This window comes from Benincasa hispida, chromosome 1 (genome assembly GCF_009727055.1).
Source record: "Benincasa hispida cultivar B227 chromosome 1, ASM972705v1, whole genome shotgun sequence".
Lineage (NCBI taxonomy): Eukaryota > Viridiplantae > Streptophyta > Magnoliopsida > Cucurbitales > Cucurbitaceae > Benincasa > Benincasa hispida.
Genome location: NC_052349.1, coordinates 7,868,203 through 7,889,961, shown reverse-complemented (window position 1 = coordinate 7,889,961; position 21,759 = coordinate 7,868,203). Strand labels below are relative to the sequence as shown.

The 21,759-nt window shown below is 33.4% G+C and overlaps 1 protein-coding gene across 3 annotated transcripts; it reads right to left on the bottom strand.

Moving 5' to 3' along the window:
- Nucleotides 1-1,039: 1,039 nt before the first annotated feature.
- Nucleotides 1,040-4,789, bottom strand: LOC120085218 (jasmonoyl--L-amino acid synthetase JAR6). 3 transcript variants are annotated; one of them, XM_039041120.1, is made up of 6 exons: nt 4,727-4,768; nt 4,508-4,600; nt 3,387-3,695; nt 3,173-3,274; nt 2,155-2,948; nt 1,040-1,776 (listed from the first exon to the last, which is right to left on the bottom strand). In XM_039041120.1, the coding sequence occupies exons 3-6, from the start codon at nt 3,677-3,679 to the stop codon at nt 1,238-1,240; spliced, it is 1,728 nt and encodes a 575-aa protein (XP_038897048.1). In that variant the 5' UTR covers nt 3,680-3,695; nt 4,508-4,600; nt 4,727-4,768; the 3' UTR covers nt 1,040-1,237. The 3 variants fall into 3 exon arrangements, with proteins under 3 accessions (XP_038897048.1, XP_038897040.1, XP_038897056.1); XM_039041112.1 differs by having other exon boundaries at nt 4,508-4,789; XM_039041128.1 differs by lacking the exons at nt 4,508-4,600; nt 4,727-4,768 and adding an exon at nt 3,999-4,149.
- Between the last annotated feature and the right edge of the window lie 16,970 nt (nt 4,790-21,759).

Genomic DNA, 21,759 nt, shown 5'->3' with positions numbered 1-21,759 from the left:
GAATTGTTTAGTCATGAAGTTCATAATATAATTTATAAGTAACTGATCAATGTTTATCCCAAGATACACCTATTTCTATACATCTCTCTCAGCACATACAAAATAAGAGAATTAAGAGAAAATTATTTTTTTAATCCTCAAGTTTTGAAGAATATGCATGTTTGGTCCATAAGTTTTCAAAACATATTTTTTTAATCTCCAATTTTTTAAATATAAGTTTAAAAGGTTCTTGCATTAATTTTTTTATTATTTTAAATTAAAGAATTAAATTTAAAAATTTACCTTCATCCTTAAAATAACTTTTTTAAACTTATTTTTGTAATTTAAATGTCATATAATTATATAAATTAAAATTATATACTTAAGCCACCTTAAATGTTCTAAAAAATATGGGACTAGTTTTTCCAATAATTAAAATATTTAAAAACAGTGTAAGAAGAATTTGCCTCCTGATGTGATAAACTATGGAACAAAGAGTAGTTACTCGATTCCTCTAATTTTCTATAATAATAATAATAATAAATAAATAAATAAATAAATAAANTAATAATAATAAATAAATAAATAAATAAATAAAAATAAAACTCCACTGCCCCCTGCCTTCTTTAATTTTAGCAAAATTGATCGATTTAACAATTCTTTTAAGACTTATTTTACTTTATTCAATTCAAGAATTATGGTTGTCTTCGTACAATGAGCATTTTAAAATTAAAATAAAATTATACAATTAAATTACAACTTTAGTCCTTAAATTTTGAAAAAATATTATTGACTTTATTAATTAAACTTCATGAATCAAGTAGACATAAATCTGAAAGTTGAGATGCTAAATTTACAATTTAACCTAGATTTAAAAATAATACTTTGGACAACATAATCTTAAAATGCCCATTTCGATCTAGTATTTTTAAAATTTAGCAATTTTAGTCTCTTTCGGAACAAAAGTAGTAAACTTTTAACAATATAGGTATTAAATGAATACTTTAAAAATGCATTAAATGAACAAAAATATATGGACAAATACAGATAAGTACCAAAGTTAGCTTAACAATTAAGGCATGTACCCTATCCATTAAATTATATCCAAGCTGACAAGTGATTGTTTGTTTATGGGGAACCAATTAAAAAAAGGAAAAGTTTATAACTAGAATTTGAAATATACATTATAAAGCAGAGAAAGAGAGCACATGGGTAATGGGGAAAAAAAAAAAGAAGAGAGATGAGGAAAACAAAAAAACTAGAAGGCAGTACTAAAATAGGAGTTAACGACATTGGAGCACAAGATCTGCAACACAGTGGTGTTTGTGGGGTTAACACAACGAGGAGTTTTGTACTGACTCACAGCCGCTCCTAACGACAGATAATGATCCATAATCTTGTGAAAAGTTCCCTTACGAACCACTCTCAGCTCAAGGGCTCCAATGGCATTAACCTTTCTTGAGCTCATGTACCCCGCGTCTAGGAAAGCCCTGTCCATACAGTTGGAGCATTCCCCCAGCACCTCCCCTTTTGCCTCTCCACTTATCTCCCAGAATATCACGTAGTGCCCCGGCTCCCTCGATACGTCGACATAGCTTGTGAAGTCCACCACTTCTAGCTTCTCTGCTGCCAGCACGTTCCCGCCTGCCTCCACTGCTAGCTGCAGGTCCTTCTCTGTGTTCTTGTCGATATTGATGGTCAATAGTAGGTTCCTCCGGCATATGAATTTCAGCTTTGGTGTCGAGTTGTGGAACCCTATTACTTTCACCACGTCCCCTAATCTATAACGGTACAGCCCTGCAACAATCGCGATTAATGTTTTTTTGTTAGTGTCTTGAAAGTAAATTTGAATTCACTGTGGGGTTAGGTTTAAAGTGGACAATATATAAGACGACCCCACAACATAACAGAGAAACATGTAGGAGATAGAACAGGACAAAGCAAGGGGCAGAGATCGTTCCTGCAGTGCAGACCCCCCAACAGTCACATGGGATGCATAGAAACAAGTTTGACATTTGAATAACCAAACAACATAGCATATGTGGAGATGGACCGTGAGTTCAATATGATATTATGGGAAAACAACTGTCACTCAGTTTCCTGTTCGTTCATGTTTGACTTATAAGTAACAAAACAATGTTATTGCATCTAAAGTCATGGATTAAGAGAAATTACCTGCAACATTTGTGACAATTATTTCATACTCTTCACCTATCTTGACTTCAGTCAGACCAATCGGCTTGTTCTCCTGCTGCTGATCTTCAGCATTCTCCTTTAGCGGGATGAATTCGAAGTATCCGATGTTTGGAAGCACAGTAAAGGTGGCCATTTCAGGGGGCAACATTGGGTTAACGTTTGCTCCAACCCACCCTTCCGAAGAACCATAATCAGCACTCATCAGTGGCAAATGGCCCCCATAGTGCCTCAGTTTTTTTAGGTAAGGCTCCATCGAGCCAGTCATGATACCATAAATGTACTTTGCATTGGGAAAGAGCTCTGGTATCAGCCCATACCAATTACTCAATCCTGCACATTTTCGATAGATCAAATCTGCCAATTCAGGATTTGGTTTAAGCAATTTCGACATCGCCCCACGAATGGAAGGGGCGGTGACCCAACTAGAGAGAACACCATCTCGGATGTTGCTGCATAGCTCTTCCCATACTTGCTCAAAAGTCCTGAAAGAATGGACAATGCTGTGTGCAAAAGTGGAGAACACAAACTCAACTTCATCCCGGAAGATTAGCCCACACAAGAGATGGCAATACAAAGATTGGTGGAAGTCAGGGCCAAAGATGACTTCGTCTGGGCTACAGCATTGCGACTGGATTGCTTTCATCGTGCTCTTAAATTTTGCACTGCGGTAAACGTTCGTCGTTGCAGTTCCTGCTGCCAGACCACCACCAGTTTTGAGCGCCTTGCTGCTGTAGATGAACTGCAAGGCTTTTCCATTCCTAATGGGAACTTCTCTGTAGAACAAAGTACTCTCATCACATCAGCCATGACAAACACCCATTTTACACTATTTAGTACTCAATAAGATGATAAAAGAGACAGCATAAAGACAACAAACTGAACAATTAAGCAGTTCAGTTCAGACAACAAAAGGTTCAGAGACAAAACCACAAACAATTCCGAACACAGGACATAAAAGATTCCTCAAAAGATAAACTAGAAAAGACAGGTTCATTACTTGTTTCTGAAGGCAAAAGAAGTGCGATATATTTGCATTGTGGTCTCCAACAATTCATCGTTGAAGGGAATTAACTTGGGCCTCCCTTTAGTAGTACCAGAGCTACAATAACCAACCAAAAGTCTCCTTAGAGCAAACAACTACAACAACAACAAAAATCTCCAATACTATGAATCAAAACGAAGCTTGTTTCAGAACAAATATGCAAAAGTACCTCAACGAAATGGTTTTGATTGGTTTTCCAGTGAGAATAGGGGAAGAATCCCCATCCGCGATTCTCTGAATATATGACTCCAAATCATCGTGAGTGACAAGCGGGACACAGTCCTTGAAGCTCTGAGGATCAGTTCTTCCATTAAGTCCCAAGTTCTGCAAGTACTCAGCCGACCCATTTTCCTCCAAAATCTTCTTCAGAGTTTCCCTCTGAACTCTTTCAGCATCTTTGGTCATTTCCTCAAATTCCTCTATCACTTTTTCCCCATCAAATGCTTCCATTTTCTCCAACATTCTCGTCGGTCAGAGACTGTTCCAAACAAAGACCAACGGAGTATAACGAAGATTAGCTTAAAATGAAACCCATCAAATTTATTAGACAGTAAAGGACTCGAAACTGCTCGATAAGGCAAAGGAAAAAGGTAAAACCCAAAAACGTGAATAACGGCAGGGGTCCATGAGATAAGATGAAGGACAAGTGTCCCGCAAATTTGATTTGGGGATTGATCTTTTTTGCAAAACCCAAAAAGGAAAACGAAAAAGTAAGAGAGAATATGGCAAACTCGTTGCTAAGTCAACAATTGAACAGCAACTTTTAAGTAAAAGCAATTACAGCAAGTGGAACTGATTGATACGATTGAACTACCCTCAGAGCACAGCGGTGGAAGATCTAAATTATCCGATGGAATTCAACCAAGTCAACTATCAAGAAATTTTCCGGGAAACTGTTTCCCGGAAAATAGAGAAGAAACAAGGACGCCAACTCAGTCGGGTTTTTAGTATTAAACCGTTTCCAGAACCGAACAAATGGCTTTTTTTAAATATATATATATATATAAACCACAATTCAAATATAAAAATTAAATTAAAATTTTACGGAGCTCGTCAACGACGATTAAGAAACACTGAGAAAGACGAAAACGGAATAAGAACAGAGTATGACGATGGATTCGACCACGAAATCAAATCATGAAAAGAAATTGAAAACAAACGTTTCCAAATTATAGTTAAACCTGAACGGCAATCAACAAACAGTGCCGTATTCGCATCAATTCCACCTCGAAAAAACTCTTGCCCTTACAGAAATGGAAACCCGAAATCAAAGTCCGGTATAGAAATTACCTGAAATCGAATTTGGAACTAGTTGAAAGTGATGCAAGAAATAGTTCCGCACAGTCCGCAGCAACTTCAGTTAAGCGGACAAGTGTATGAGCGCTACAAAGAGAGAAGAATCATAAAAAAATCTACAGATACAATTAGTAAAGTAAGATCATCTTTCTCTCTCCCCTCCTCCTCTTGGAAAGTTTCTAGAGAGAGAGAGAGAGTTACAGAGCTTTTTACTTGGCTTCTTCAATGGAGACTGGAGAGAGACAAGGATGTGGATGCGATAGAAGATTCCAACAGGCGGTCAAATATATATAGGCGTCTCCACCGGTGGCCGACGACGTCCAAGTACGGCGCCCAATAAATCACAGAAATGACTGTTATGCCCCTAGGAATGAACTGGAACTACCGTCCAACCCTGCATGGCCGGTGGATTCGGGTCGGTTATTTCCAAATCCGGGTTAGAAAAAAGGACGTGGTTTTAATTTTATTTACAAAAATGGTATCTGCCTAATGGGAGCCTTTTCAAATTTGAAGGTTGCCTTCCTTTTTACCCCCACTTTGGAAGATTAGATTTTTTTAAATAATAATAATAATAATATCTGCAGCTTTTATTTGATTTTCCCTTATTTGGCTATATTGAAGAAAGAAGAGCAACCACCATAACTTACTACCATGATTATAATTACCGCTTTAAACTTTGATTGATTACTTTCTAAATTTATTAGGAACGATACTCGTCAACATGTGTGCGTAGGGATAAGAATTGTACAAATACTATAAATATTGTGGATCTACGATAAAAAAATATTAAATTGTAGACTCCATAACTAAACAAATTCCTAAATTCTTTCGAATTTAAATAATTTTACTTCAAAATAAATGTAATTATTTGAAACTATAGATACTATAGATAATTTTACTTCGTAAATTTGTTTTAAATTTGAAAAGTCTTAGAGGTAAGTGTAGTTTCAAAATTATAAGTATTGTCAAGAGGACATGTAATAACCATTAATTAATCCATATTTAAATTGAGTGGATAACATTTCTATATAATCATTAATGCTTGATTTAAGTAATATTATAATATTTATTTACAAATAAAGCCCCATAATTTAATTTATAAAATTTCACTTGTTAGATTGCTTCAATTGAATAAAGCCTATTTAAGAAAACGTGGTAATTGGTTTTTAATTCGTCTCTGAAATTTAAAATTGTTAAATAGAATTGATATCATAAAATGATGACGTGACAATTAAAATATGTTTATTAGACTTAGACTTGGTTGATAATGATACAGGGTTTGAATCTAAGACCTCTTAAATCAACCTACAACATCTTAAATTATCAATTTACCTAAAAATTTAAGCTAATGAGTGAGAGCAAATTTAATATCCTATTATCTAAAATATGTCCCTTTTCAATGACCAAATGAATACAAATTCAAATCTTAATGATCAAATGTACTTAAAAAAAATCTCCATGATCATAAGTATTCACTTCAAAATTTTAGTCTCCATTTTATAACTATTTTTCTTGGTTTTTAGTTTTTGAAAATTGTACTTGTTTATTCACAATTTTTTTAACATAATTTTGATCTTTCTTGATTAAACATTTGAATATTTAGTATAAAAAATCAATATGTGAAAGTAGCTTTTATAAACTTAATTTTCAAAAATCAAAATCAAATTCTTATCAAATAAGACTTTAGATCAAACAAAAACTTGGTTCAAATTTCAATGACTCAAAGTCATGTATTTACACCATAATATAACTCAAATGTGAATGTTGTTATTATTATTAGTATAACAATTGCATGACCGGGGATTGAACCTCTTTCTTTTTGAAAGAATAATGTTATGTCAATTACCGTTGAACTAAGTGCACTTTTGTAAAATGTGAATGTTATTATTAAATTAGCCTTTTAGTTAGTCCAATCTTCATTTTTTTAAAAAAACAAAAAACAAAAAACAACAAAAAGTCCAACTTTTGTTTTAGTATTGCAATTTTTTAAAGTTTTCATGAAAACATAACTTTCTAAACTATTTAAACACGTATTTCCCAGGCCAAAGTCACGTGCTTTGTTAAAATAAAAATAGAAATTAGAAAGAAAAAAAAAGGAAAGAAAAGGATTTTAAAAAATAGAGGAAACTATTTATACAAAATAGCAAAATTTATTTTTTTATTTTTTTTTATAGAGATTGATAAAGGTAGATAGAAATATATTGGTATCTATTAGTGATAGAAACGGATAGAAGTCTATAATCGATATTATGTAATAGACGTTGATAGAAGTCTATTAGTATCTATCAAAAAAAATTTTCCTGTTATTCATGTAAATATCTCATGTTACTTTTCTAAATTTATCCACCCTAATTAACCTCCTCAAACTTCTCCCTAGTTTAAAAAACTCAATTTATTGTGAAAAAAAAACCATATTCCTTTTCTTAAATATTTTATTGTGAAAAAAAAAAAATTCCTCTTCCTCTTCTAAATTTATCCTCCTAACCTCCCCAAACTTCTCCTCTCTTCGTGGGTAGTTCAGAACTTATTTAGTAGAGATTTTGAAAACAAGAGATTAAAATACAATTGTACTTCATGTTTTCGGGTATGTGTTTGATAGTTACTACAAAAATTATGACTTTTAGCAATGAAATATCTAGGGACGAAATTCATGTTGCAACTATAGTGACGAAATACATCTTTCATCTCTATTCATGCAACAAAAAATCGATAAGTTGCAGAGTTGCGACATATAAATTTAATCGTAGCAAGTGGTGTGCGACAAACACTCAAATGGTCGCAAGTGGTGTACAACGTATTTCAAAATCGTTGCAGCGAGCGATAAAAAATCATTTTGACGCATATGACCTCAATTAATTAGACGGGATGTTTGACGCTCAATCTGAAGGCTTGCAACAAAATGGGTTTTAGTCGCAAGTGTGTCTTGAGACGAAAATAGAATTAGTCACAATAATTTGTGACAAAATAAGATTTAGTCGCAAGAAGTTTTTTTTTTAGAACCATTTACTTAGGGTTTAGTCTTTACCAAATTTCATTAACCCTTTATCCTCCTGCCTCATGCGATCTCCACGCGATTGAAACCCTTCACGCAAAACTCTTTACCCCTGTCAAAATCCTTCCTGCCGCCGAAACCTCAGACAATCAAAACCCTTCACCACGTGAAACTTCATGTTGCCGCCCCACCGGAAACCCTTCCCCCACGCACACTGTCGCCGGTTCCTCTTCACACTGTCACCGATTCCTCTACGTTACTGTCATCGATTCCTTCGTTCCTTCATGCTGTCTTAAGAATTGTTGTGGTGTGTCAACCCGAGTTTTATTTGCTTTTTGTCCTTCTTAGTAAGTTTGCTTCTTAGCGCAGTAAGAGGTATAAGAAAAGGATGGCTACATAAAAATAACTGCCTTCTAGCATTATAATTTTAGTAAAATACTTGTGCACTAAAATGCCTTAAAATGCTTTTATAGGATTTTGATTCTGAGAATTGCACTGATCTTGAAAATGGGGGCTTTCAACCAAATGAGACTAGTTGGAGTTGGGCGTTTGATATTGGGAGTGAACTCCAAGTTTTCCCATAGTTGTAGAGGATCTAGAACACCAGGGACACATACTTATAAAGGTTTTTGTTGATTTTCATTTAAATGGCTTTTCTCAAAAGCTGCTAGCTTGTGTTTCAATATTGTGTTTAATATCAACATCCTGTAGATACTATGCAATGACATGAGATTGTTCTTAGAGATCACTTAGATAATACGAAATTTGGAATTAACAATATTGAAAGGGGTAAATGAACACCATTCAAACAACTTTGGGCTCATTTCATCATCGAAATTGTATTATTGTTATTGATCATGTCGATTATAGTTGACTTTGCCTGATCATTGTTCATGTCAATCAAAGGAACAACTTTTTTATAGTGCATACTAAACATGGACGTTCTCCACTTCTTAGAATGTGTATATATGAGATTTTTCGATCAAATAACAAATGTTATTCCTCAATGTATTCGTTGTGGTATTGTGGATACATGTATTGAATTTTGTATTGCTTCTTTGTGTTTTGGCATTTGCTATCCGTAGGCTTTTCCTATACTTAGATAAACTTTTTAATCTTGTTGTACTTCTCTATGTGGCATTTGTATTGTCATGGAGAGGTATAATCATTTTATCTTGTGATACTTTGTTCTCGTTTTTCCATAACCGTAATGCAAAATGCTTTAAATTCTAGTCATCTTTTTTCTCTTTTAAATCTAACTATTATATAGACTCGAATAGGTGATTATGGTAATTATCTTTTTTCTCTTTTAAATCTAACTATTGTATAGACTCGAATGGGTGGTGATTATGGTAATTATCGATCATGATAATTATTGTTCCTACGAATGTCCCTATTTAAATTTGTTCATATGATAGAATATAGATAAAAGTTAGATAAAATCTTGAAATAGATTATGTTTGATTTTATACTTGTAGTTTTTGTAATGGAGTGGAAAAAACATGTTAACTTTATTATAATGCGGTAACTGTTAAATATTTCCTATTTTTTTGTTGTTGTTGTGAACAAAATGGTTAAGAGAGGGGGAAGAATGAGTATTTATGTTTGTTGTTGTGAGGGGGGAGGGAGTAGAGGAAAAGAGGAATATATAGTTACAAAATATTTATGATTTTATACTTGTAATTTTTGTAATGAATGTGGAAAAAACATGTTTATAATTGTATCATGTGGTAATTATTGAGTACTTCATATTTGTTATTGATGTAAAAAATGTGGTTGGAGGGTGGGGTGATGAATGAGACTTGAATTTAGTAATAACTATGTTTAAAATTATGTGAATTGAGTTATGCCATCATTATATTTTAGACTAATTTCTGATTGATAATTAAAAATGAATTGATATTTTTATGTCGATGGTGAATATATTTAAGTTGAATATATATATAAAAAAAATTATATGTTTTAGAACATATATATGACAAATATTTTAATGTGTAATATTTATGTGTGCAAGACTGAATCAGAATTTGTTGGTAGTAATAGTAAATCTTTCTAGAAGAATATATTTCGAAGACTATATCAAACTTGCTAATGGCAATATTCAAACAAAAACTTATTTTTATTGTAGTGGATACTAAAGATTTTATAAACATATTTTAATATAGTACAATATTTTGTTCATATTTTTTTTACTTTTGTGATTTGTACATAGAGCTGCACTATGAGTGTTTGTTATTAGGGATAATGTTCTAAAAAATTGACTAAAAAGAATAGTAATAATTTTTTTAAAAAAATATCATTAAAATTTGTAACAAAACGTAAAATATCGCAAAATTATTGCATCGAACAAAGAAACGTCGCACAATGTAACAAACAATAAAACGTCGCAACATGCGACATCCTCATAAACGTCGCATATTGCGACTTTTATGTTTCATCACAACAGGAAACGACATTCTCAGGATTTGTTGCATATTGCGACGTTTTTAATAAAAAGTCACAAAAACCTTTCATCGACTTGGTTTTCGTGACGAATGCATGCAAAGAAAATTTTTCGTTGATCAACCTTTTTTGTGACCAAAAAATAGATTTAGCGACAAACTATTTTAAAAGCCAGATTTTTTGTAGTGAGAAGATTCATAAATTGGATTCTTAATTTATACAATAAAATCTATAAATTATAAAAAAAGTTGTAATTACCCACTAATTTTAATCGACAAGAAACTACTATTAATTTATTTATGAATAAGATTTATGTTTAAAAAATATATACATAATTATTATTTTTTAATATTAATTATAATTAATAGTACATCACATAATACATATTATATTTTAAAAAATTAATTGAGTTTATAACATGATAAATTATATTTTGAAATGTTTTTATCTTTATTTGTTATAATTCTGCATTTTAAAATTAAAAATTTAAAATCTATATACAATGAAAACATAAAAAATGTTGTTTTCAGAATTTTCAGAATTTGGATCATAATATTCGAAATAAGTTTAATTCAGGTTATCTCCCAAATACATACTTGTTAAACTCAGTGAATCTGAAAGTATAAAAGAGAATATGAATTCTCTACTGAACGTACTCTTAAATTCATAGAAATTAATTTTAAACTTTTTTTTTTAATTTTTTCCAACAAAATATAACTATGATGCTTCGGAAGTTTTTTCAGGAAGATGGCTTGAACATGTCAACTTCTTAAAAATTACAATATTTTTATAAATAGTCTAGAATGTTATATATTTTCATAACAAAAAATTATATATTGTTAAAAAAAACAGTAATCGGTTTGTTAAAAAAAATTCTCCATAAAAAAACAATCTTCTAAAATAACTAGATTAAAATATACATCCATTTGTTGATATGTTCGTCAATAAAATATATTTAAAAAAAATATAGATGAATTATAGGACTTGAAAACGATATCAAAGTTTAATGGATATCTTTGCTATCTCATATATATCTCCATAAAATATAGAATATATATAAATATTAGTTACCAATATAAATATGAATACTAATAATACGACCTATAACCCATTTAGAAAGTGAAAACTGTTGTTAGGTTACAACAAAATTTTAAATTGGTTAGAAAAGATTCATAACATATAGTAAAGATATAATTAAATCATTAGTGTGAGATATTTTTAGATGGTTCCAAAAGTAAAAGTTTCATAGTTGTTAACTTCATTATTAATTTGAATTATTTTATTGTCCGAAAATATATTTGTATTTTGACTTTTGAATCAATATTGACATCAATATATATATTTTTTTAAAATAAGACTGATTTAACAATTTATTATTATTATAATTTAACGATATATTATTATTATATTTTGTTTGGAACTCAGAGATTGATTTTAACATTTTTAATATGATGAGCTTGAATATAAAATTTTTGTAAATTTTGATATGATGGGATGTGGATGATATGACAAGGCCATAAAGGGTGATTGGTAACAACTTATTAAACAATCAGAAAATAATAATAATAATAATAAGTGAGAGAGAAAGGGCAATGGCCAAAGGCCTTAGAAAAAAAAATAAAAAGAAAAGAAAATTCATATTTATGAAAAAGAAAAAAAGAAAATTCATATTAGAAGGGCGGCTGAGTTTTGTGGACTTGCGGCGGCCGCAATAGCAACCATGTCGGCGGTTCCGGTGGTGTAGCTGTTCTAGTCAATTTGATTTCAACCAAAGGTGCCCCCAACAAAAATATATCCACGGAAAAAATATATTTTTGGGCGGTGATTTTTCTCTGCATTTCATAATTAGTTTTCAAAACTAAAGTTTTGAGTTTCACTTCTCTAAATTTTAAATTAATATAATTTTATTATTCAATCCTTATATTTTAAGATTTATATTTTTAATATCGTTCTTTCACTTAATATTCATTTTGTGTCTTTAGAGTTAATTTATATTAATAAATTAAAAACCATTAAAAGAATTATAATTAATTAAGTTTTACTATTTTTATCACTTTAAAAATTAAAAATTAAAATTTTATTTCATAATTATTTTTAGTTAATTAATAGTAATTGATGTCAATGATTGGAAGTGGGTATTTAATGAAAAATTTGGGTTAAAAAATGTAAAATCTTGAAACTTAAGAACCAAATTGAAAAAAAATTCAAATTTTTAGGGTAAGACTATGCCATTTTGAAACTTAGGGACTAAATTGAAACAAAATTCAAAACTTAAGGACTAAATGTGTAACATTTTAAAACTTAGGGACCAAATAAAAACAAAAGCCAAAATTTAGAGACCAAAAAGGTATTATTTCCTATTTTGAAATATTGCGACCAAAGTTTTAGAATGAGTGAGAACAACTATCTCCAACGATATGATGTCTTCTGGGTGGAACAAAAAATAAGGTTATGAGAGTTATGCCCAAAATAGACAATATCATATCATTGTGGAGATATGTTGAAGATTTAATTATCACTAACATAAAGGATTTTAATATTTTAAAATATTTTATTGAGATTGAGGTTGCATAAGTTCTAGAGAACATTTTTCTTTATAAAAAAATAGTACACTATTGAGATAAGTTCGAAACTGAAGCTCTTAGAAACTAAACCTGCAAAGTTTTCAATTGAGCAAAATCATTATCTAATCATTAGATACTTAATTTTTTTTTTTTTATAGATCTTAAATGGTATCATCGTCCAATAGGACGTCTCATTTACTTGCCATTTACATAATTTACCTTCACTTATATGGGCACATTTTGGCTATATGTAGGCACCAAAACAAGAACATCGGGGTGTTGCAGTTAATATGGTTCATTTTTGAAAAGTTGTTCAAGTCAAAATAAACTTTCTTCACTCTAATTGTGGTCTCTCTATTAGATTAATGCTATGAGTTGAGATGAAGATTTTAAATATCTAATTTATTTAATCGATAATATAAAGTGTTAAAGTTAACTAACACGAATTTTATTAAAACTATCATTCTTTCGACTATCTACGAATATTTAAATATGGATAACTTTACAATATATTCACTTGATCCTAATTTTTTAAAGGCAATAAGACACATAATAAATCATGAAATCCATGCCAAATTCTTTTAGAAAAAGGAAAGCAAAAAACAAATTAAAATTTCTTTCTTAAAAATTGGACGGCAATGAAATTATTGCATATAAGCGTACTAACAAGAAAGCACAAAGAGCATTATGATTCAAAAGTGAATGAAAATAAACGTAATAGAATGAAACACATTTAATAGAATATAAATAAAAGATTAAAAGTTTCTACAAAAAAAAAAAAAAATATTTGACATCTAAGACTGGGTCACATAAATCTCAATAGGATTGAGAGGTTGGTCAAGAATTTGATTTTGGAGTTATTGTCGAAAATTGAAGTCATTTTGAGGAAAAGTAAAAAAAAAAAAAAAGAGAGAGAGAGAGAGAAAAAAAAGAAATAAATATATAAAACTTTAAAAGTAAAGCCTATTTTGTGAAAGAAATAAATATATAAAACTTTAAAAGTAAAGCCTATTTTGTGGTCCCTCTCCCTCTCTTACATCCCACTTTCTCTTTACTTTTGTCCAATAATAATGCCTTTTCTATATTTCTAAATAAATAATAATGCATTTTCTAATCATTAACAACTTGCACTTTTTTTTTCGCTCTTAATTTCCTCATCTTGTAGAACCCAATATTATCCATTGACATTGGAAAAATACTAAAATGCTAGCTAAGTCGGTGTTCTTTAACCACTAGGCCCATTATTTCATTTATACTTATACTTACCTGTCACCCATATTCTTGTTATTTGAAATTGTTCTAGGCTTCTAGTGCTAGGTATAATACTTTTTTAAATTATTCACCATGACTAAAATATTTTCTTAAAGTTGGAAGATTATTGTCAATAAAAGATAATGATCCATATCTATGGCTAATCTAAGAATAATTTAATTAGTTTTATATTTAAAGTTGAAATTAAGTTCGATTATCACCCTCAAATTGGTTGAGAAAATAACGTATAAAAATATATATACAAGAAAAAGAAAACGTGAAAATAAGACACTCCAAGTATCACATACATAAAAGGTGAAATATATAATGTGCGTGTGGAAGTATTCTTATTAATTAGTTAAACTTAGCACAATTCAACCGAAAAAAATATTCTCAATTAAGAGGTTAAAGATTCGAATCACCGCTCTTTACATATCGTTGAAGTAAAGAAAAGATTAATGAGAGTACATTTTATTGAAAAAACTTCGGTAATAAATCATAGGGATTCTTTCTCTTACAATTTAATTCTTTTTGGAGCTATAGATAAAGATTTTAAGAGCCCATAAAGTAACTTTTGTTGACACTATAATCAAGCCAAATTAAGGAGGAGGAGAGAAAAAGTGTCATAAAAAGCTCCAGATGCATTTTTATTACAAGAAAAAACGAAGTCTATTTGTATTTCCAATAACTATACATTCGAATATGAAAAAAAATGTATAAATAAAAATAGAAACGATAATATATACACACATATAAGGTTAATTCGACAATGACAAAGTTTACATCGAGTGAAATAATAAAGTAAAGTAGGTATAGAAAAAAAATGATAATTTTCAATATAAACTTTTATAAAAGTAACCATAGTCTAGTTAGAAATGAGAGATTGAAGGATATGGCTTGACTCACGCTGCTGACGACAGCACTTAGGCAAGGTAAACGATAGCGTCAAAGATAGACAATAGTGTTTGTGGAGGTAGACGATAACGTCTGCGGGAGGTAGACGATAACTTCAAGAGATAGGCAGTAAACGACAGTGGCAAGCCAAGTTTTCCTTTATGATTTCTTGTATTTGAAATATACATAGGTGATGTATTTATACAATATGGAATCCCTAATTTGGGAATGCAAAAATAACTCAACAAATACAAACGGTTAGAGATTTGGTGATAACCAACCTATTCCTTTGGTAAGTCCTTTTCTTTTGGTAGATAGGCAAGACTTTATGTGTTGGCATCCTTAATATCCTTAACATCCCCCCTCAAACGAGAGGGTAGTTCTACTACACCGAGTTTGGATCGAAGGTAGACGAACTGTGAGTGTGTTAAGGGCTTCGTGAGGCAGTCAGCGATTTGATCGGAGGATGGGACATAACGAACGTCAAGCTGACCACGGAGGACTTGATCACGGATGAAGTGAATGTCAATCTCAATGTGCTTGGTCCGCACATGAAACACCGGATTGACGGCTAGAGCATCGACGCTGAGGTTGTCACACCACAGGATTGGAGCCGACTTATGTTTGACACCAATCTCAGACAGTAGTTGTTGCACCCAGATGATTTCTGTAGAGACATGAGCGAGCGCTCTATATTCAGACTCTGTGCTGGACCGGGCGATAACAGATTGTTTCTTAGAGGACCAGGAGACAAGATTAACTCCAAGGAAGATGCAATAAGCAGCAACTGATTTTTGATCGTCTATGTTGGCTGCCCAATCGGCATCGAAGAAAGCCAAAACAGAGAGGTCAAACCCATGTTGAATATAGAGGCCAAAGTGTCGAGTGCTACTGACATATATTAGAACTCTCTTCACCGCTTGCCAGTGAATGTCCGTAGGTTGCTTTAAGTACTGACTTAGATGATTAACCACATATATAATGTCAGGTCTCGTGGTGGTTAAGTACTATAGGGCGCCAATCGTGCTCCGATAGATATAGGGATTATCAAGAGAAGTGCCATCGGAGATAGAGAGTTGCTTGTTTAGAACACTTGGAGAGGGTGCCGGTTTTAGATCTCTAAGGTTAAGGCGGTGAAGTAGGTCCTCGACATACTTTTTCTGGTTTAGTAGAACTCCATTGGGGACATTATGCAATTGGATTCCAAAGAAGTAATGGAGGTGGCCAAGATCTTTTAGAGCAAACTTGGAATCCAAGGCTGTTACAAGCTTATTGATTGCCTGCTGATCAGTGCCCGTGATAATTACATCATCAACATATACTAGTAAGAGTATCAAGGTAGAAGTGCTCTGATATATGAAGAGAGATGTATCAGACTTAGCATTCTAAAAGCCTCAGCTACATAGTGCTATTTTCAGTGTGTTGTTCCAGGCCTTTGGCACTTGTTTGAGGCCATATATGGCCTTGTGTAAGTGACAGACATGATTTGGTAGTTGAGGATCAACAAATCCCTGCGGTTGGCGCATGTAAACTTCTTCATCGAGGATACCATTAAGGAAGGCGTTATTGAAATCTAACTGTCTCAGCTACCACCCTTTGGCTACCGCAAGGCTAATGACGATCCGGATGGTGGATGCCTTGACCACTGGACTAAACGTCTCAAAGAAATCGATGCCCGGGTTTTGATGGAAGCCATTTGCTACAAGGTGTGCCTTATAGCATAGAATAGAGCCATTGGGACTCCGTTTGATTCTGAATACCCATTTATTGCTAACAATGTTTATTGACGATGACAGAGGAACCAAAGTTCAGGTCTGATTGTTCATTAATGATTGAAATTCATCACTCATTGCTCTGTTCCACTGCGTGGTTTTGAGTGCATCACTGACTCAGGTAGGTTCGATTAGGGACCATTCTTTTTGGGTTTGGGAGGACAGTATTCTGGGTTTGAAGATGTCTGCCTTTCCTCGGGTAATCATGGGATGAGTAGACATGGGCACAGGGTGTGGGACAGTATCGGGTGAAGACTGGGCAGGGGACAATGAAGGTGAACTATCAGTGGGTTGGGCAGTAGGCGATGGTGAGCAGGTGATAAACAATCGGAGGGTACATGATTGGTAGGTAAGTAGGTGGTAGGTAAACGATCGCTGGGTAAATTATCAGTAGGTGAACAATTGTTGGGTGAATAATTTATGGGTAAGCTATTGGTGGGTAGACGATCAGTGGGCTGGTCACTAGACGATGAGGGTAAATGATCGTCGGATACATAGTCGGTGGGTAGACGATCAGAGGAAAGAGGTGGGAAGGCTGGCCTGTCTGTAGAAGTATTAGTTGGTGATTGGGTGTGGGTTGTTCTAACAGTTAATGAGAGTAAGTTTGTGGACGTAGAGGGCATGGAGTCACTGTGCGGTGTGACCTGACTGAGAGGCAGCCAGGAAACCGGGTGGACGACAACTGCTTGCTTGGCTAGTCTGTAAGCTGAAGGAGACACCTGACAAGGAAAGTCCGTTTCATCAAACACAACATGCCGAGAGATGAATAGCCTGCCACTGGGGTCGTGGCATTTGTAGCCTTTGTGATTCACATCCGTACCGAGATAGATGCACTTCTCTGTGCGATAACTCAACTTATGTGAATTGTACGATCTTAAGCAGGGGAAATATGCACACCCAAATATTCAAAGCTCCTTGAACCTAAGCTTCTTTTTTAACACCACTTCCATTGGAGACTGTCCATTTAGGACAGGGTTAGGAAGACCATTAATCAGCAGAGTTGAGTATAAGAATGCATCCCACCAATGATGTAAGGGAAGATGTGCTTGGGCTAGTAGGGTTAGCCCTGTCTCAACTATGTATCTGTGCTTCCTATCAGCCCTTCCATTTTGTGCTGACGTATATGGACAGGTGTACCTGGAAGCAATGCTAAGTTGATGACAGAATTTGTATATCTTGACAAATTCTTCGCCATTATTCGACTATAGAGACTTGATCAGTGTATTGAACTGAGTTTGTACCATGGTGAGAAAGTGTTGAAAAGCTGCCAATATGTCACTTTTTAACCTCAGAGGATAGATCCATGTGTACCTGCTATGATCATCAACAAAGATAACATAATATTTGTACCCATCTTTTGACAAGAGAGAAGCTGGACCCCACAAATCAGTGTGTATAAGCTCAAATGTTGCAGATGCTCTTGAGTTAGAGTTAGGGAAGGCTAAAGAATGCGACTTTCCATAGCCACAAGAATCACAAAAGTTAAGCTCTTCATTAGATAACATAGGGAGATTACAGTTTTTGATAATAAACTCTAGTTTTTTTTACGAAGGATGGCCAAGCCTTCTATGCCATGTAATCTTAGACACCCTATGCTTCGAAGATATGCTAAGAGCAGACAGATCTTTATTCTTATGCACTAATTGCGATGGTACTCTGTTTCCTATTGACTTTGAGTTGATTTCTGCACCCTCTAACTGATATAGTCCATCTTTAAGCATTCCCTTCATTATTGTTTGTCTTGTACCCTTGTCTTTAACAAGACAGTAATCCGTGTGAAATTCAATAAACACGTTATTGTTTTTTGTTAGCTTAGATATACTAACCAATTTTTTTGCTATGGCAGACACACATAACATATCATTCAGTTTCAAATTGCAGGCATCACTAGACAGACATGCAGTTCCAACATGAGAAATTTCTAGAGTATTACCATTAGCTATAGTAACTGCTTCAGTACCTGAGTATTCAGTCAGATTGCCAAGATTGTTGAATTCTGAGGTAACATGATTGGAGGCACCACTGTCAGCATACTAATTTGCATCAGTCATGTTTTCTTGTCTGGTCAGAAAGGGGTTACTCCCATAAGTAGTGGCTAGGGCTACTGGGTGAGGTTGTGTGTTTTTGGTTTGATTGTTGGGGAAGGGTTATCCCTTGTTTTGAGGAGAATTGGGAACAAAATCTCTATTATACCTGTTGAAGCAGTAGAACGCAATGTGTCCCACCTTCCCACAGACTTGNTATCCCTTGTTTTGAGGAGAATTGGGAACAAAATCTCTATTATACCTGTTGAAGCAGTAGAACGCAATGTGTCCCACCTTCCTACAGACTTGACACACAGGTTTGTTGTTGTTTTTCCCCTACCTCGTCCTCTGCCATGGCCACCACCACCTCGTTGTCCTGTCCCAGTAGACTGATTGCTGCTATTGGACTTGTTGTTTTGGCTGACATGTCTAGTGTTTGTCATATTCACTAATGCATTACTGACTTGGTTGAAGCCTACTGTCGTCTTTTGGTTTGACTGATGTTTCAATCTCCTTTCATATAGGAGACGTTCTGACTGCATATCAAGCCACGACATGTCCACTTTCCCTTGAATCGTGGCCACGATGGCATTGTATTCTTTATCAAGTCCTAGTAGTACTTATGAAACAAGAGCTCTTAGTGGCATAAGACTACCAGCTTACTCGAGATTGTCAGCATTCATTTTCATAGTTCGAAGGTACTCCTCCATTTTCAAATTACCTTTTCTGGTTGTTTGAAACACATATCTCAGATAATCTTTTTCAGCCCTGAACTGAACACCAAAGATTTGTTGAATGCTGATCCATAGATCCTTTGCACATTCACATCCCATCACTTGAATGGTAACCTTTGGTTTCATGGAGTTATACAGCCAACTGAGGAGAAGTTGATCTACAACCATCCACGCTTCATATTGAGGATTTACCTCAAGTGTTGTCGATGAGCTGGAAGCACCACTGCCGAAACTTCCTTCTATGTTGTGTGGAGCAGCTCTTGCTCCAGTCGATCCAGTCGGTATGCTCTCACCGACTGCAGGTTGCATTAACATTAGGACACAAACTTTTTGTCCAGTCAAGTGTCTTTCGAGTCGATAACTTCGAAGGATTGGAAGCGTTAGGTTTTTCCATAGGAGAAAATTGTTGCGATCAAGTTTAATGGAGGTTATCTGATTGAGGAGTTGGTTCAAGGGTGGGACGCTGAAGTTGGTTGTGCCGATGGTGGCTCTCAGGTTTCCTTGATTGACATTGGTCATTATTTGCTCTGATACCAAGTTAGAAATGAGAGGTTGAAGGATATGGCTTGACTCACGCTGCTAACGACAACACTTAGGCAAGGTAAACGATAGCGTCAAAGATAGACGATAGCAATTGTGGAGGTAGACGATAACGTCTGGGAGAGGTAGACAACAGCTTCAAGAGATAGGCGATAAACGAAAGTGGCAAGTCAAGTTTTCCTTTATGATTTCTTGTATTTGAAATGTACATAGGTGATGTATTTATAAAATATGGAATCCTTAATTTGGGAATGCAAAAATAACTCAATAAATACAAATGGTTAGAGATTTGATGGTAACCAACCTATTCCTTTGGTAAGTCCTATTCTTTTGGTTGATAGGTAAGACTTTATGTGTTGGCATCCTTAATATCCTTAATAAGTCTCAGTTTTAGTTGGTAATAAGTTAGTGCATATTCTTTAAAAATATAACAATTTGGGCCCTGAATATTAGTAAGTAACAATTTAGTCACGTATTTTATATTCCTAACGGTTTAGTCCTTATCGTAAAAAGTTTTGTAAGATTTAATTAGAAAATTTATACATGTAGATCAATAAATTGGTCGAAGATCACATTTCTTTATAAATTGTAAATAAAAAGTTGTTACAGAATAAAAATAGACACTTAATTTTTATAATAGCATTCATGATAGGGATTAAATTGTTACAAAAATTTCATAGTATAAGGACTAAATTCTTACTTATTAAAGTTAAGGGACTATTGGTACAAATTTAAAAGTACGTGAATAAATTGTTATCGGTCTATGGATTAAATTGTTACAGTCAAGAAAATTTATTTTTTTAAAAAACTTTTTTGATTTAATAATCTTAAAGAAAACTAAGGGTGTGTTTGATGGGTGTGCTGAGTTGGGTTGGGTGGGCTTACCCACCCAGTGTTTGATGGACGCTTAACAATAAACTGGTGGGTTTTAAACCCATCGTTTTATCCCATCGTTTCATGTCCCATTTGAAGGTTCATTATTCTGCCCCCTTTCTCTCTTCTCGTCACGCGTAATTAATCACCCCTCTCTCTTTTTAGATCTTCTTCTTTCTTCCATCGTTTGGTTTCTCTTCTTCGTCTGGTCTTTTTGTTCTCCCTCCGGCTGGAATGAGTTGTATTTCTCTTCATCTCTTCGTTTCTCTGTATGTCTTTTTTTTTTTTTTTTTTTTCTCTATACATCTCTTCGTTTCTCTAATTTGGAATGAGTTTTTTTTTACTTCTCTGTATGTCTATTCTTGATATTCTTATTTCGTTTCTTGTTAGATCGAGTATGAATGATTTTATTGTAGATTTAACGATATTTTGAGTTTTTTTTAAATAAAAATTTTATAGTAGATCTAGGTTTTTTTTTGTTCAAATCTATTTTTTTCCGATTACTTTGTTCTATGCTGAAGATTTGTATTAAATCTGTCTTGATTTCCTCATGCATGTTTGATATTATTTTCCAATTCCGATTCCAAACTGTCCAAAACAAAACCTTGATAATTTTTTTCTTCTTATTGTCTACTGTTCCACTTGCTCGAATAGGTTATATATATTTTTTATCCATTTATATGTTATTAAATCCGTTTATGTTCTTCCTCGTGCATGTTTGATATTCTTCCTTGCATATTTGATTTTCTGATTCGGGACTGTTGAAGGTTCTATTTTTCGATTCCAATTCCAGACTGTCCAAAGCAAACCTTGATAATTTTTTTCTTCCTATTGTCCACTGTTCCACTTGCTCGAATGAGTTATATTTTTTTTATCCATTTATATGTTATTAAATCCGTCTTTGTTTTTTCTAATGCATGTTTGATGTTCTTCCTTACATGTTTGATGTTCTTTCTTGCATGTTTGATGTTCTTCCTTGCATGTTTGATGTTCTTCCTTGCATGTTTGATTTTCTGATTCGAGACTGTTAAAGGTTCTATTTTCTGATTCTGATTCCAGACTGTCCATAGAAAACCTTGATTATTTTTTTTCTTCCTACTGTCTACTGTTCCACTTGCTCGAATGGGTTTTTTTAATCCATTTATATGTTATTAAATCTG

Coding starts and splice junctions, on each gene's coding strand:
- LOC120085218 (XM_039041112.1), bottom strand. CDS start 3,679: ATGTTGGAGAAAATGGAAGCATTTGATGGGGAAAAAGTGATAGAGGAA. Junction 3,275..3,386: donor ATCAAAACCATTTCGTTGAG/GTACTTTTGCAT, acceptor TGGTTATTGTAG/CTCTGGTACTACTAAAGGGA. Junction 2,949..3,172: donor TCTTTTGCCTTCAGAAACAA/GTAATGAACCTG, acceptor TTTGTTCTACAG/AGAAGTTCCCATTAGGAATG.